Raw genomic sequence first — 16,785 nt, forward strand, 5'->3', positions numbered from 1 at the left:
TGTAAAAGCAAAATCATATTGGAGGTATTGCCTCCTCTGGCAACAACCCTCTGCAAAGATGTTTTACATGTCGGTTGGCTCTCGTTCTCTAAAGCCGCTACTTTTCTGTAGCCAAAGTATTCCCATACCAGCAACTTTGTTTTCTTCAGTGGGCTAAAAAGTTTCACCTCCTCCAGCCACTCACAGAGCAACAACCGGAGGGGGAGGGGTGAGCCCTGCAGCTGCAAGTGATGGATTTATACCTGCATTTTTGGGACATAAAAAATGGCAAATACCGTAGAAATGGTATGACGGAAAATTTTAGTGGATTTGAAACCGTGACGTTTTCATACCATGGTTTAAAAATACATTTAGGAGAAACAAAAGGAGGTTTTGACACTGTGGTTTTTTTCCGCTCACTGAGTGATGCTTTCAATTCAGCACTCTACAAAAACCCCACCGCCTCATTGTGACGTCCACAGAGCACATGCTCAACATCCAATGCTTTTATCTTGATCATGAAGAGTAAACGAGTGCATCTCATTTATCTACCAAGATGCACTGGAGTGCCATAAACGCACCATCTGGTTTGTTCCTCGATATTTTGAGTGTAACTGACTAGGGGTGTGACAAAATATCAAAATGGTGATATATCGTGATACTTTGTATGATGTATCCCAAAAGGTTATCGATATGCTCCTGCCAAGAATCGAGATATCGTTTTAAAAAGGTGTCAGTGTGTCAAAAAAAAAAAAAAAAAAAAGGAACCAACAAGTTATCAAAATCTTCCACCATAATACAACCACTAGCAAAAAGTATGCAATCACCAGTCTCGGCACTCACGCAGACATTTTATCATGTAGAACAAACGCGGATGAAAAGCTTGAAAAAACAATGAATTAGTTCAAAAGTGCAACTCTTTAGCATTCAGAAACACTTAAAGAAATGAATAGAAAACATTGTGGTGGTCAGTAAATGTTACTTTTATAGAGCAAGTGCAGGAAAATATATATGGAAAAAAAATATGAAGTCATGAGAAACAAACAAAGAAATAACAATCAAAACTAGGGCTGTCAAAATTATCGCGTTATCGGGCGTTAATTATTTTTTTTTACTTAATCACGATAAAATATTTGACGCAATTAACGCAGATGCCCCGCTCAGACAGATTTAAATGACAGTACAGTGAAACGCTCACTTGTTGTGTTTTATGGAGTTTTGCCGCCCTCTGCTGGCGCTTGGGTGCGACTGATTTTATAGGCTCCAGCACCCATGAGCATTGTGTAAGTAATTATTGACATCAACAATGGCGGGCTACTAGTTTATTTTTTGATTGAAAATTTTACAAATTTTATTAAAACGAAAACATTAAGAGGGGTTTTAATATAAAATTTCTATAACTTGTACTAACATTTTTCTTTTAAGAACTACAAGTCTTTCTATCCATGGATCGCGTTAACAGAATGTTAATAATGTTAATGCCATCTTGTTGATTTATTGTTATAATAAAAAAATACAGTACTTATGTACCGTATGTTGAATGTATGTATCCGTCTTGTGTCTTATCTTTCCATTCCAACAATAATTTACAGAAAAATATGGCATATTTTATAGATGGTTTGAATTGTGATTAATTACGATTAATTAATTTTTAAGCTGTAATTAACTCGATTAAAAGTTTTAATCGTTTGACAGGCCTAATCAAAACACATCTCTACTAATTAGTAGCACCACCTCTGGCTTTTATGACAGCTTGCAGTCTGTGAGGCATGGACTTGATGAGTATTCTTCATCAATTTGGTGCCAACTCTCTTTGATTGCAGTTGCCAGATCATCCATGCAGGTCGGAGCCTTGCTGTGGACCATTTTTTTCAATTTCCCAAACAGGTTATCAATAGGGTTGGGGTCTGGGCTACTTGCAGGCCATGACATTGACTGGATGAGTCTTTCTCCAAGGAATGCTTTAACAGTTTTAGCTTTGTGGTAACGATGTCATCCCGATCGATCGGGGTCCAATCACGTCATTTTCAAAGTATCAGAATCGGCAAAAAAATATTATTTTTTTAAATATTTTTTAATTAAATCATTTTCTAATTGTATTTAACGTTACAGATAAAATGTCTTACGCTCATCCAGAGTCTTTAGTTTTGGCTTAAAGTAGGGCTATCAAATTTATCGCATTAACGGCGGTAATTAATTTTTTAAAAATTAATCACGTTAAAATATTCAACGCAATCAACGCATACATTGCACGACCCACTCACACATTGTCGCGTTCAATCTATAATGGCGCCGTTTTACCTATATATAGAGCTAAAAGGCAGCGTAAAATGAGTAGAGTGAATTTTAGCAGTCTTTGGAGCTTTTTTTAATTGCTAAAGCCTTACAATACCTCCCTCAACAATTAGAAATATCGTGGGAAACAATGTGGGGAAGAAAGGTAGTCGTTGATATTTTTCTTAACACCCTATGTTATTTCCCAACGCAGAGAAGATATATCAATTGGTGCCACTACGCACAGTCATGGTTGCACTTCCCATCATGCATTTGGGCAGAACAGTTCAATGGCTACAGTATCATTTACTGAAAGCTCAACAAATACACTAGATGGCAATATTTAGTCACAATATACAAAGTCACATTTACCCTTTAAGAATTACAAGTCTTTCCATCCGTGGATCCTTCTCACAGAAAGAATGTTAATAATGTAAATGCCATCTTGAGGATTTATTGTGATAATAAACAAATACAGTACTTATGTACTGTATGTTGAATGTATATATTCGTCCGAGTTTTATTCATTTTTTTCCTAATGCTTTGCCAAAATGTATATGATCGGGAAAAATTATCAGGAATGATTGGAATTGAATCGGGAGCAAAAAAAAAAAAAGCAATCGGATCGGGAAATATCGGGATCGGCAGATACTCAAACTAAAACGATCGGGATTGGATCGGGAGCAAAAAAACATGATCGGAACAACCCTACTTTGTGGCATGATGCATTATCATCTCGGAAAATGACAAACATATTTTCAATAGAAGCGATAAGAAAGCTGTCTAAAATTTTAATGTAAACTTGTGCATTTATTGAAGATTTCACCACAGCCATCTCCCCAGTGCCTTTGCCTGACATGCAGCCCCATATCATGAAGGACTGAGGGAATTTTGATGTCTTCTTCAGGCAATCATCTTTGTAAATCTCACTGGAACGGCACCGAACAAAAGTTTCAGCATCATCACCTTGTCAAGAGTCAAGAATCTGCATTGGACAAGGTGTCAGGAGTCAAAAAATTTGCATTGGACAAGGTGATGATGCTGGAACTTTTGTTTGGTGCTGTTCCAGTGAGACCTTAAATGGCCCAAAATTACCTAATTGCCTGGAATTGACTGCCACTGACAGCCATAGACGTTCAATCCATTTAAACTGGGAGGGTGGCAGCGAATGAACATTCGTTCATTCGCTGCCACCCTCCCACTTTAAACGGATTGGACGTCTACTAGTGATAAACTAATTCCAATTCACACTAGAAGCTTGTTTTTCTCTTAATTAGTTGTTTGTAGAATATCCTCGAATGATTTCCTGACCAAAGAATCGATAATCGTCGTATCGCCATATCGTCAGATCGTCATCGTGAGCTTTGTATCGCAAATCGTATCGTATTGTGAGGTACCAAGAGGTTCCCACTCCTATAACTGACCGCATCTGAAAGAAAAGAAAGAAAAAAAAAACTGAATTTCCCCTTCTTCTCTCCATGTGCAGACTCGCAGCGGTCCCATCTGTCCTCATTTACCATGAAGCTGATGGACAAGTTCCATTCTCCCAAGATCAAGAGGACTCCATCCAAGAAAGGCAAGCAACTGCAACCCGAGCCCGCCGCCAAGAGCGCTGAAAAGCCTGCCAACAAGGTAAGTGTGTTTTGTGTGCAAATTTGTCCGTTTCTTTTCTGTACTATTGTTCCCAGAACCACTTAAAGGAACAAACAACACCTTCTTCATGGACCTCCCAGCGGGGAAAAAATCTTGTATAATTGTTAATTGTTTAAATGAAAAAGCACTGGATTTCATTTTTCTGGTCTGTAATAGTGGAGCAAAACCTCCAAAAGCTTTATTTCCAGGAGTTGGCTGCACGACATGGAGGCAGCCAATAAGTGAAATATCATATGCATGAATTAAAGAAATAACAGTCAATGAGTTATAATCTTTTTTTTACGCATTTATCTTATAAATGGGTAATAATAATGATTAAAATAAATAAACTATTTATCAAAAAAATTCCCTGATCGGACAAGGAAACTAACAAAAAATAAAATCTCAGGAAAGACAGTCATGATAATTTAAATAATTCTAATAATTTCATAATACTTCATACTAGGGCTGCAGCTATCGATTATTTTAGTAGTCGATTAATCGATGAACTAGTTAGTTCGAATAATCGAGTAATCAGATAAGGAACATGAAAAATTAAAATACCTGAGCTGAGCCTCAGACGGTATTTAAAAAAAAAACAAAAAAAAAACAAGGATCTATGTACAACAAAAGAACAATTGGCTAACTTACATAGCAAAAGTCAGCTCGCTTAAATGCTATAAAATGCTAACTTTTTTTTTTTAATTTACAATGCTCTTAACAAATGGTTCAGACGTATATTCCCTCAAAAAACTGCTAAATATATCTATAAACTAAATTATGAATGTATTAAAAAAAACATTAGCTCAAATAAAACTTTGTTGTTGGTCTTAACAGGGAGCAGTTGGATTCAGCCATGTGATGAAGCAGACCAGAGGGCAATGTATACACCCTAAGCAATAAAACGAAATGCAAACACTTTCAAAATAAACCATTACAACGCCACTTTAATTAAACGATTACTCGAAGCAATAAAATTTAAATTTAATAATTGTTTTTTTCTATTCGAATACTTGAGTTAATCGATTGCAGCACTACTTCATACAAATAAAAATAAATAAATACAATAGAGCTGACAATAAATTTGACTTTGTGTAGGGCTGCAGCTATCGATAATTTTAGTAGTTGATTAATCTGTCAACTAGTTAATTCGAATAATCGAGTTATCGGATTAGGAACATTTAATGTGTTGCTGAATACATTTTTGGAGATGTAAAACAAAGGTTTGCTTACAGTGCCCTCCATAATTATTGGCACCCCTGGTTAAGATGTGTTTTTTTAGCTTCTAATATTTTTTTTTATTCAAATAATATGGGACCTTAATGGAAAAAAAGCCAACAAATAGCACCTAATCTTCTCCGATAATGTTTCACAAGCTTGATTTTGTGTCTGGCGAACCATTTCTGTGTCGATTTGGCCATATGTTTAGGGTTATTGTCTTGCCGAAAGACCCATTGACAACCCATCTTCAGCTTTCGGGCAGAGGGCAACAGATTTTGATTTAAAATGTCCTGGTATTTCAAAGCATTCATGATGCCATGCACCCGAACAAGGTTCCCAGGGCCTTTGGAAGCGAAACAGCCCCACAGCATCACTGACCCCCCCCCCCCCCCCCCCCCCCCCCATACTTCACAGTGGGTATGGGGTGCTTTTCAGCATGCGCATCTTTCGTGGCACGCCAGACCCACTTAGTGTTTGTTGCCAAAAAGCTCAATCTTGGTCCCATCTGACCAAAGCATACGGTCCCAGGCTTCAACTGGCCAAATCTACACAGAAATGGTTCACCAGACACAAAATCAAGCTCCTCCTATGGCCTTCTCAGTCCCCAGACCTTGTTTTGTTGGCAAAAGGGGGTTGTACAAAGTATTAACACCAGGGGTGCTAATAATTGTGACACACATTATTTGATGTCAAATAATTATTTCTTTAAGTGGGATTTTTTCCCCACTGAATAAATGCACTTGTATTGAAGGTTGGATTTTTCTCTTTTTTTCCCATTAAGGTACCATATCATTTGAATAAAAGAAAAAATTATTAGAAGCTAAAAAACACATCTTAACCAGGGGTGCCAATAGTTATGGAGGGCACTGTAGATTGCACTTTCAAAAGGGCATGAATTGCGAAAACAAAATAAAATTCCTGAGTGTTTCTTTAATCATTTTAAAATAAATTAAAATACCCGAGCTTAGCCTTAAATGCTATTAGAATAAATTAGTGCTGCATTCTGAATAATCGAGTAATCGGATAAGGAACATTAAAAATTAAAATACCCGAGCTGAGCCTAAAACGCTTTAAAAAAAAATTTAGGATCCATGTACAACAAGAGAACAATTGGCTAACTTACACAGAAAAAGCTTAAATGCTATAAAATGCAAGTTTTTTATTTTATTTTTTTAACCATGCTCTTAACAAATAGAGACATATTCCCACAAAAAACAGTTAAATATACCTATAAACTAAATCATGAATGCATTAAAAACATTAGCTGAAACAAAAACCAACCAATGTTGGTCTTAACAGGGAGTAGCTGGTTTCAGCCATGAGACATGAGTTATATTTATTGTTGCCACCCTAATCAATAAAACACATGCAAACACTTTCAAAATAAACCAATACAACGCCTCTTTAATGAAACGAATACTCGAAGCAACAAAATTAAATTTGAATATTTTTTTTCTAATCGAATACTCGAGTTAATCGATTAATCGTTGCAGCACTAGAATAAATAAATGAGGATCTAAGTCCAACAAGAGAACAATTGGCTAACTTGCATAGCAAAAGTCTGCTAGCTTCAGTGCGATAAAATGATAACATGTTGTTTTGTTTTGTTTTGTTTTGTTTTTTAACAATTCTTCTAACAAATCAGTTGAACACATACTGTATTCCCACATAAAACAGCTAAGTTTACCTATAAACTAAACTAACCTTCTGTTGGTCTTAACAGGGAGCAGCTGGATTCAGCCATGTTAAATAAGTATCCACCCAAATCAATAAAACTAAATGCAAAGTCTTTCAAAACAAATCATTACAACACCATTCTAATTAAACGAATACTCGAAGCAGCAAAATTTGATTGGAAGCTTTTTTCCAATCGAATTACTCGAGTTAATCGAATGATTATTGCAGCACTAACTTTGAGCTTCCGAACGTTACCTGTTGCCCTCAATTATACCAGATTGATTGCTTTTAAAATAATGAAACAGTTACATAGTATTTAACTTCCAACATTTTTAGCGCATACTTTTTTGGTTGTAATGCACATTTACAGTTAAAATGCGAAGCCCAGAGCCTTAAACCAGGAAATAACCCCCTGAATCATATATTTGGCGACCCATCGCAAGAGCCAACTGTCAAAAATAATGCTTGCGGTGTTCCTAATATGAAGTTCATAGGCCTACATAATGATTGTCAAATTTCGGAAATTCAGAAGGTGAGTCGACTGGAGGAGCACGAGAAAGAGGTGGTGAGCGCCCTTCGCTACTTCAAGACAATCGTGGACAAGATGGTGGTGGAGAAGAAGGTTCTGGAGATGCTCCCCGGTTCGGCCAGCAAAGTGCTGGAAGCCATTCTGCCTCTAGTTCAGGGGGAGGCCCGCATACAGCATAGGTGAGTTTCCAAGAATGCGCAACAAACACGTTAGGACTCGTCACACCAACCAAGAACTATTGAAGCAGTCATTTCGACACAATTCCACTCACAACTATTTTAGTGGATTTTATACAGTGGGGCAAATAAGTATTTAGTTAACCACTAATTGTGCAAGTTCTCCCACTTGAAAATATTAGAGAGGCCTGTAATTGCCATCATGGGTAAACCTCAGCCATGAGAGAGAATGTGGAAAATAAACAGAAAATCACATTGATTGATTTTTAAAGAATTCATGGTGGAAAATAAGTATCAATACCAAAAGTTCATCTCAATACTTTGTTATGTACCCTTTGTTGGCAATAACTGAGGCCAAACGTTTTCCATTCCTCCATGCAGATCTCCTCTAGAGCAGTGATGTTTTGGGGCTGTCGTTGGGCGACACGGCCTTTAACTCCCTCCACAGATTTTCTATGGGGTTGAGATCTGGAGACTGGCTAGGCCACTCCAGGACCTTGAAATGCTTCTTACGAAGCCACTCCTTTGTTGCCCTGGCTGTGTGTTTGGGATCATTGTCATGCCGAAAGACCCAGCCACGTCTCATCTTCAATGCCCTTGCTGATGGAATGGAGATTTTCACTCAAAATCTCTCGATACATGGCCCCATTCATTCTTTCCTTTACACAGATCAGTCGTCCTGGTCCGTTTGCAGAAAAACAGCCCCTAAGCATGATGTTTCCACCCCCATGCATCACAGTGGGTATGGTGTTCTTTGGATGCAATTCAGTATTCTATCTCCTCCAAACACGAGAACCTGTGTTTCTACCAAAAAGTTCTACAGTGGTACCTCTACATACGATCGCTTCGACACACGAACTTTTCGACATCCGACGTAAAATTTGACTCGCCATTTGTTTCTACATCCGGCGACATGCTCGAAATACGACGACAATGGCAGCACCGCAAACGAATGCACGGCGGATTTTCTTGTGTGACAAATCAACACATGTTTCAGAAAAGGTTGGTACAGGTGGTGAAACAAGGAAAAAGTTGAAGCTTACCTTCTAAATGAAGATACAAATGACAGAAAAATATGAGCGTAGGGTGGGCATCCGTGAAATGGCTCAACAATACATCTCCACTTTCCTCCTCCGACCATCGTTCGCCAGTCTTTATAAGTTAAGCTGACAATTCTTATTGTGGTAACATCTCCAGAGAAAACGCCAGCTTCGCCACGTTTTCATCATTTCTTTCACAACTTATTCAACACAAAACGCCTGCTGTCTGCCGCAATTGACGATGTTCTCAAGAAAGCATTGAAAGCGAAAGTAAACTTTCACCCGCTCCCCTCCCTCTTTGTCACGTCAGCGCCGCGGTGCCTTCAGGTACAGAAAAAAACGTCCGCCTTATTAGAACCCGTTTCGTTACACTATTACATGAATTATTATTATTATTATTATATTATTAATCCGATTTTTAGTTATTATTTTTTTGTTTTGCTATATGTAATTGCCATTTGTAATAGTACCAGCAGTATTTTTTAAGGATTTAGTGCAGGTTTTTGGGCTGTGGAACGAATTAATGGAATTATAATGTATTCCTATGGGAAAATCCTGCTCGACATACGACCATTTCGACTTACAAACAAGCTCCTGGAACGGATTAACTTCGTATGTAGAGGTACCACTGTATTTTGGTTTCATCTGACCATAACACATTCTCCCAGTCCTCTTCTGGATCATCTAAATGCTCTCTAGCGAACCGCAGACAGGCCTGGACATGTACTGGCTTCAGCAGCGGGACACGTCTGGCAGTGCAGGATTTGAGTCCCTGGTGGCGCATTGTCTTACTGATAGTAGCCTTTGTTACTGTGGTCCCAGCTCTCTGTAGGTCATTCACTAGGTCCCCCCGTGTGGTTCTGGGATTTTTGCTCACCGTTCTTGTTATCATTTTGATGCCACGGGGTGAGATCTTGCATGGAGGCCCAGATCGAGGGAGATGATCAGTGGTGTTGTATGTCTTCCATTTTTTAATAATTGCTACCACAGTTGATTTCTTTACACCAAGCGTTTTACCTATTGCAGATTCAGTCTTCCCAGCCTGTTGCAGGTCTACAACTTTGTCTCTGGTGTCCTTCGACAGCTCTTTGGTCTTGGCCATAGTGGAGTTTAGAGTGTGACTGACTGAGGTCGTGGACAGGTGTCTTATATACTGATAATGAGTTAAAACAGGTGCCATTAATACAGGTAATGAATGGAGAGCCTCGTTAGACCTTGCCATAGTAAGGTTCATCAGTCAGTGATGGAAAAATAAGGCCTCTAGAATAGTAACAAAACTTTGCATATTGGCAAAACAGGAGTGGAAACAAAAGCATAATCCCAATCCACCGACACCGTGCCAAAATTAATATTAAAAGGTCCGATAATACAGTATATAACGTTATTGGATTTATTGGGATGACGTCATAATTCCTATTATCGGATCGATAATTAAAAATAATCTGTGATAAATCGACAATCAAAATAATCTTTTGTTGCACCCCTCGTCCGGAACCCTTTTTGAAAACAATTCTTCACGAATGCAACCTTATTTCCACCCTTTTTCCACAGTTCAGCATTGTCTTCCTGCCACAACCGGGTGTACCAGAGTCTGGCTAACTTGATCCGCTGGGCCGACCAGGTAATGCTGGATGGCATCGACCTGGACGACAAGGAGAACGTGACGTCGGTCACCAACGTCATCAAAGCGGTACTGGACGGCGTCAAGGTAAAACAGACTTCTGGCAATGGGCGTGTCGGAGAAACTGACCCGGGTGTTAAAGCATATGCTGTGGTTTGAACAGGAGCTGGTGAAGCTGACCATTGAGAAACAAGAGCAGCCGTCGCCCACTGGATCCAACAAGCCGGCACCACCCATCATTACAGCAGAGAGGTGAGCACTCAAAGTGGGGCCTTTTTGTGGCCTAAAGACAGGTTAAGGTGGTTTGATCAATTTCAAGAAAAAGACACATTATATGTTTAATCCCTCCACTGACATGGCCAGTGATTGACGTCCAATCCATTTGGACTGGGAGTGCTGGGAGCTATCAATCATTGCCTATTTGCCATTGTCATGTTGGAAGAACATTTTCAATGCTCTAACTAAGGGAAGGAGGTTTTTCCTCAAAATCTCACAATAAAAGGCCATGTTCATCCTCTCCTTAATACAGTGTATTCGTCTAGTCCCATGTGCAGGAAAATACCCCCAAAGCATGATGATAACACCCCCATGCTTCACTGTAGGGATGGTGTTCTTTTTTTTTTTTTTTTTTTTTTTTTTTGTGATCTCAAGGGCCCGCATTTTACCCAGTGTTGCCCTCTACTGTTAAACAAAACGAAGTAATAATTGAATTGATTCACCAAACCCGCATCTGCAGTGACTGTTTGTGTAGGCTGACAAGCATAGCTATGTGTTGATGACATGATTGTTTAAACGTAACGCAAAAATCATGTCATCAAGTGGTATTTCTGTTTTCTGAATTACCATAATTTCCCGAATATAAGGCGCACCCGTATATAATGCGCACCCCAAATTTACTTGTAAAATCTAGGGGAAATTATTGTACCCGTTTATAACGCGCACCCTAATTTTAGCACCAATAAATAGAAGAATACAAGAAAACAGAGCTCGTGTACGGATACAGAAATGTCATTTAACTGACTGGTTGAAACACAGCACAAGCATAGCATTTTGGTAGTTCAAAACATTGCCATAAACTGACAATATTTACGGTAATAATATACTTTGACAACTTCTCCAACTTACCAGAATCTAGGAGAAAACAAAACAGATGTGACTTTTCTCTTAAAAGCTGCTGTATAACTTGCTCGTTTCATCATGATGAATAAATGTTTCTTCCATGGATTGATAAGGTAAAATGAAAGTGAGAACATAAGTCGGAAATCCGAGAGAGCTCATCGCTGTCGACACGACAGTAACAATAGGTACTATTGTTATTTGGGTTTGAGTTTCCCGAGGGACAGATATAGTTGACGGACACACACAGGAAGTCTATGTTGTTACGTTTGTTATGGTCCGAGTTGCGGAGCTGCAATAAACGTTGACTCAAATGAGTTGAAGAAACTAAATCCTGTGCTTTATGAAGAGTGAAAAAAGCAGAATTTAACACAGACGAAATCATTCGGCCGATCAGAGTGAAGTATTACCGAAGCAAAATGGTTACGTCACGTACCGTAATGGTCGGCAACGGATCGCCGCATACGTTTCTTCAACGCAACGTGGCCGTTTCGATATATAGCTGTCTCCATTCATGTACCCGTTTATAATGCGCACCATGATATTACAAGTTGATTTGGGGGGGAAAAAGTGCGCGTTATATTCGGGAGATTACGGTAGGTGTGTGCCATCTTAGGCACCCCACGATTCGATTCGATTACCATTAAAGGTGCTACGTAGGCCTGTCGCGATAACAAATTTTAGTGTGCGATAATTTATCTCATAAATTACTGAGATATGCGATATTGTTGCGCCCCCCCCCCCCAATTTTTTTTAAAACCAATTTACAATAACAGTGAGAATACAGTATATATTAATAGATCAAGTACACCCATTTAAACGTGATAAGAAATCACAACTAAAAAAAAAAAATAGACCAAGCCTCTTAAGTAAAAGACAACAATATTAATACCGCACAGAAACACAGAATAAATAAAATGTGTTTTTCAAGAAAAAAAATTCAATTGCAGTTAATAACTTAAGCATTTAGGCAAATGAAAACTTTTCCCCTCATAGCTTCTGCAATGGTGTTCCATAGGGATGCAACCATACAGTTAAGTCACTGTTCGGTACGATTTTCGATACGGGGGGACACGATTTTCGATCTGATTCAATACATTTAATGCTCTGGGGGGGGGGGGGGGGGGGAGTATTTTTTGTTTGTTGTTTTGTTTTGTTTTGTTTTTGCAAACGAGAACAAATTAAATTGCCATCATGTAAACATGCATTTTAGTGCATAATATCTATGTGCTTCTTACTGATCTGAAGAGTATAAAGTGCTGAGAACAATCTTTACTGTTTGTAAAGTGAGGCGGGGCACACTGTTGATTGCTACAGCTCTCTTAGCAGCTAGGTTTTCTACATGAGCAAGACATTCTATTTGTAGTCCAAATCCATTTGTGTCACGTACTGAATTAACAATATTTGCAGCATTATCTATAGTCACTGGTATGGATTGATTAGGCCTTCTTAACTTCCATTCAGTCATGGCGGTTTATAATTCATCGATGTAGCATATGGACTACGTGTCCCATAATCATCCTTGGCTCACGTAGCTAATGGCATGGGAAGTAGCACATCTAGTTTGCCATTTCATGATATCTAGTGTGTGCACGCATTAAAAAAGTTAGCAAGCGCCGCTGAAGTCACATCTGCTCATTACTGCACAACACCAGCATATGACAATCGACTTTCATAAACAGGACGAGTTTGAAGCACAGCGCTCTTAATTTGCCGCTCAAATATCCGGTGTTGTGCCAAAAAATAGGCGCCCCACGTGAAATATCACCTGTGACGGGAGCGCCCACACGTCAACATCACCGGCCCGCCGGAGATGGTCCGCAGTCAATTCGGAGCACTGGCGCGGCCGGTATACGTTGAACAATAGGATATAATGGGAACGATTGGCTCCGGCGCTATTTTTTGCCGGACCTGGAACGAAAATGCATTTTTTGCAGTTGGTAACAAGGAATCCGAACTTTTAACAGCACGTCTGCCGCACGCACGTGCACGCGAGGCGATAAATCGCAGCGGAAAAATTACCGCCTTCATTTTTATATATCGTGCGATAAATGGAATTATTGCATATTGCGACAGGCTTAGTGCCACGATTCAATTATTGAACGATCATCACGATCATTGATGCATTATACATTACTAATTAATAAAGTAGCCAAACAAAAATGTCAATTATTTATTTAAAATATCCTAATGATTCAACAGGAACGAAGGAAACATGCCTGTACAACAAAAAGCTGCTCTTAAACTGTTGCTTTTTTATTTTTATTTTTTATTTTAAGCAAGAAAGTGCAAAAGCATTAACCATTTTAAAGGCAGTACTTATTTCTCAACATGCCTATACAACACACAACTGGCCTTGAGATCCTCTTTTTCACAAGAAGGTAGACAAACTTTAGCTGTTTAAAGCTTATTTATCTCAACAATACAATAAAATTAACACTGATGGAATGAATTCCACATCCTCTTAAAACAAAGTGTCTTTAGTAATAAGACTTCTGTTAAACAATATACTTTGTTTTCACAGATTTCTGTACTATTTCACATGTTTGTTGTGTTACCGCTGTAGTTAAGCCTGGTTTTAAACGTTCTGCATCCGGAATAACTTTTGTACACCAGCAAAAAACGCACAACTTGACATGGAAATACATGTTAGCGAAGTCGCTAATTAGCATAGCGCTCGGCGCTAACTAGTAACATCTCAAAAACAACAACAATAAAGGCTAAACAGTACAAGAGGGTTCGTGTACTCACCTCTTATAGACGCCCACAGGACTTAGCAACACACAAGGATCAACGAACTATCTCTCTTCCCCTCTCGCTTTAAAAAAAAAACTGCCGGGTGCCTGCCTGTCTCATACACAAATTTATTTTCAAGTCTTTGGAAAAGCAGTAAATCTCTCGCTCAGTAAACAGCTGCATCTATCATAATGTTGTGCGTGCGTGCGTGCGTGCGTGCGTTAAAGGTGTCCGGGCGGCAGACGTGTCTTCAATTTCTTTCTGCTACTAGCGGATGTCATAAAGTTATTAGGGAAAATCATCATATTTGAACTTTTGTGAATCATAATCGAATCGTCACGTGTCGAATCGCGACGCATCTAATAATCGATTTTTTTTTGGCACACCCTTATTCTGAATTATCCTGTGTGTTCTGCAGCAGCGCACCTTCAGAGGTGCCCTCAATAGAGCGGGAGTCGGAGGTGACGAAGAAAGCTCCAGTGGCAGCTCCTGCCGAGGCACCCTCGGACGCACCCGACGAGGAAATAGCCCCTCCGAAACCTCCCCTCCCTGAAGCCAAGATGGCAGAACTCAGGTACTGCTTTTGTTCCTGTGGCGAGTCATGTAATTGAGATCAGGAAAGGCACGTAGCACAGCACCAAACAATGAGGATTTACAATGGTGCATTGACTTAGGGTTTTGATACCCATTACAGTAGCCAAACTGTGTCATTGGTGTTTTCACCAGTGTTGTTAATAACGGCGTTAGAATATAATGGCGTTACTAACGGCGTTATTTTCTTCAGTAGTGAGTAATCTAATGAATTACTTGTCTAATCTTGGAAACGCCGTTACCGTTACTGAGGCGGGAAAGGTGTGCGTTACTATGCGTTACGATGTTGGTTGACTGCCGCGGGAAAAGTCTGAAAAAGACGGACTCACGGAGACGAGAGAGCAGAGCAGGAATGGGGAGGAGGCAGGAGAGTGTGACGCCGATGCAAACGCGACGGTACTATGCTAGGTGGCTCCAATAATACCTGACTGTAGCCGATAGCCTACAAACTACGCCCACATGATGCTTCGGTAGATATTACATATATACAGAACTAGATGCAAATGACAGACACGGCGGCATTAGCAACAAGTATAATAAAGAACTAGATGCGTTGGTAAACAGCCGCCATCTTAAAGCAGTAGACTTCTCAAGAAGGCTCTGTTGTAGAGAACCTTCCTAGTGAACCTAAGTCACTTTTTATCTATGAGGTGTTGTACAAAATATTAACACCAGGGTTGCTAATAATTGTGACACACATTATTTGATGTCAAATAATTTTTTCTTTATGTGACTTTTTTTCCCCACTGAATGAATGCACTTGTATTGAAGGTTGGATTTTTCTCTTTTTTTCCATTAAGGTCCCATATTATTTGAATAAGAAAAAAATATTAGAAGATAAAGAACACATCTTTTTCAGGGGTGCCAATAATTATGGAGGGCACTGTATATAAACTGTCAAATGGCAGCAAGTCAATATCTTGGCAAGCCGCATTGGATCGGTTTAACAACACTGCTGATGAGCTGGAATTAGATGCAGGTACAACGTTGGGAACCTGACATGTATCGATAATCATTGTATCGCTATGTGGTGAGATCGTTATCGTGAGCTTTGTATCGTGTCATATCGTAAGGTTCCCACACCTAGTCTCCGTGATGTGAAGCAAAATGAATGAAATGAGATGATCTCTCAAGACATCACTGACTTGATCGCCGATACGAGGGGTTGTTGTCACTGGCTTTGTTTTCCTGTCCTGCTCTTTGTGCTGTCTCAACCTGTTTCAACCTTTGTCTCCCCTTCTTGGGTTCTGGGCACAGAGCACAGTTGAGTTGTGACGGTGGCCAAAGGAAGCCCACTCTCAAGGAGAAGTATGTTAGCTCATATGATCACTTGTGACCATTCTAACATCTTACCCGAGATATCCAGCCTACCCCTTTGAGCCCTCATAAAGCTTCCGGATTGGATGGACCTGCATGGTGTCATTCTTTTTTTTATTTTTTTTATTTTGCACTGTCCGCCAATCAAAATATGCATGAGCGTGTGAGACTGTCCTCTCATTGGCCTCCATCGCACATGGCGCTCTGCCCGTTGCCCTGTGTTGACCTAACGTCGCTGTGAAAGACTGAACAAGCGAAACGCTAACCCGAGCGTGGAACCTCAGTTCACAAAACTGGATCACGAACTGTTGCTAAAACAGTGTTTTATGTAATTTACCGTATTGGCCCGAATATAAGACAGTGTTTTTTTGCATTGAAATAAGACTGAAAAAGTGGGGGTCATGTTATATTCGCGGACTAGACGTTATACTCATTTACGACGCTAGATGGCGCCAGATATCATTGAAGCGATGTTCTGTCATGACAGATCTCAGCTACTCTCAAGTTTAACCAGTTTGCATTATTTCATTGCAATGTTTTTCCTTATTCAGATTTGTTTCAAGACTAGTTAGTTAGACTTCACTTTGATGGTTAATGCAGTTATTGCAATTTTGTTGGTTTATTTACATTTCAAAAACCAGAAGCCATTCATTTACAAATGTGATTGCACTTTAGTTTACATATTTAAATGTTCAGATATTAAGATTTGAATGAGGCAAAATAACATTCTTTTTCTCCAAAATATATTGTTATAATCATTTGTTTCAGATGTACTGTAATTATTTTCTGTATAAAAATCAATTTGGTGTTCAAAAAGTGTTTTTTTGAAACTTGAGTCTTAAAAAAGAGGGGGTCGTCTTATAATCAGGGCCGTCT

The 16,785-nt window shown here is 39.3% G+C and overlaps 1 protein-coding gene across 3 annotated transcripts in view; it reads left to right on the plus strand.

Annotated features, from left to right (window-relative positions):
- rapgef1b (Rap guanine nucleotide exchange factor (GEF) 1b) overlaps positions 1-16,785 on the plus strand; it is a 123,147-nt gene that overhangs the window by 52,843 nt on the left and 53,519 nt on the right. The window contains exons 2-7 of one of the 3 annotated variants that reach the window (XM_057818246.1): positions 3,740-3,885; positions 7,313-7,491; positions 10,080-10,236; positions 10,313-10,401; positions 14,420-14,575; positions 15,850-15,900. In XM_057818246.1, coding sequence (XP_057674229.1) covers positions 3,740-3,885; positions 7,313-7,491; positions 10,080-10,236; positions 10,313-10,401; positions 14,420-14,575; positions 15,850-15,900 — 778 coding nt within the window. The remainder of the gene's footprint in view (positions 1-3,739; positions 3,886-7,312; positions 7,492-10,079; positions 10,237-10,312; positions 10,402-14,419; positions 14,576-15,849; positions 15,901-16,785) is intronic. The other 2 variants (XM_057818247.1, XM_057818248.1) reach the window with 2 other exon arrangements.

Source organism: Corythoichthys intestinalis, chromosome 17, assembly GCF_030265065.1.
Source record: "Corythoichthys intestinalis isolate RoL2023-P3 chromosome 17, ASM3026506v1, whole genome shotgun sequence".
Classification (NCBI taxonomy): domain Eukaryota; kingdom Metazoa; phylum Chordata; class Actinopteri; order Syngnathiformes; family Syngnathidae; genus Corythoichthys; species Corythoichthys intestinalis.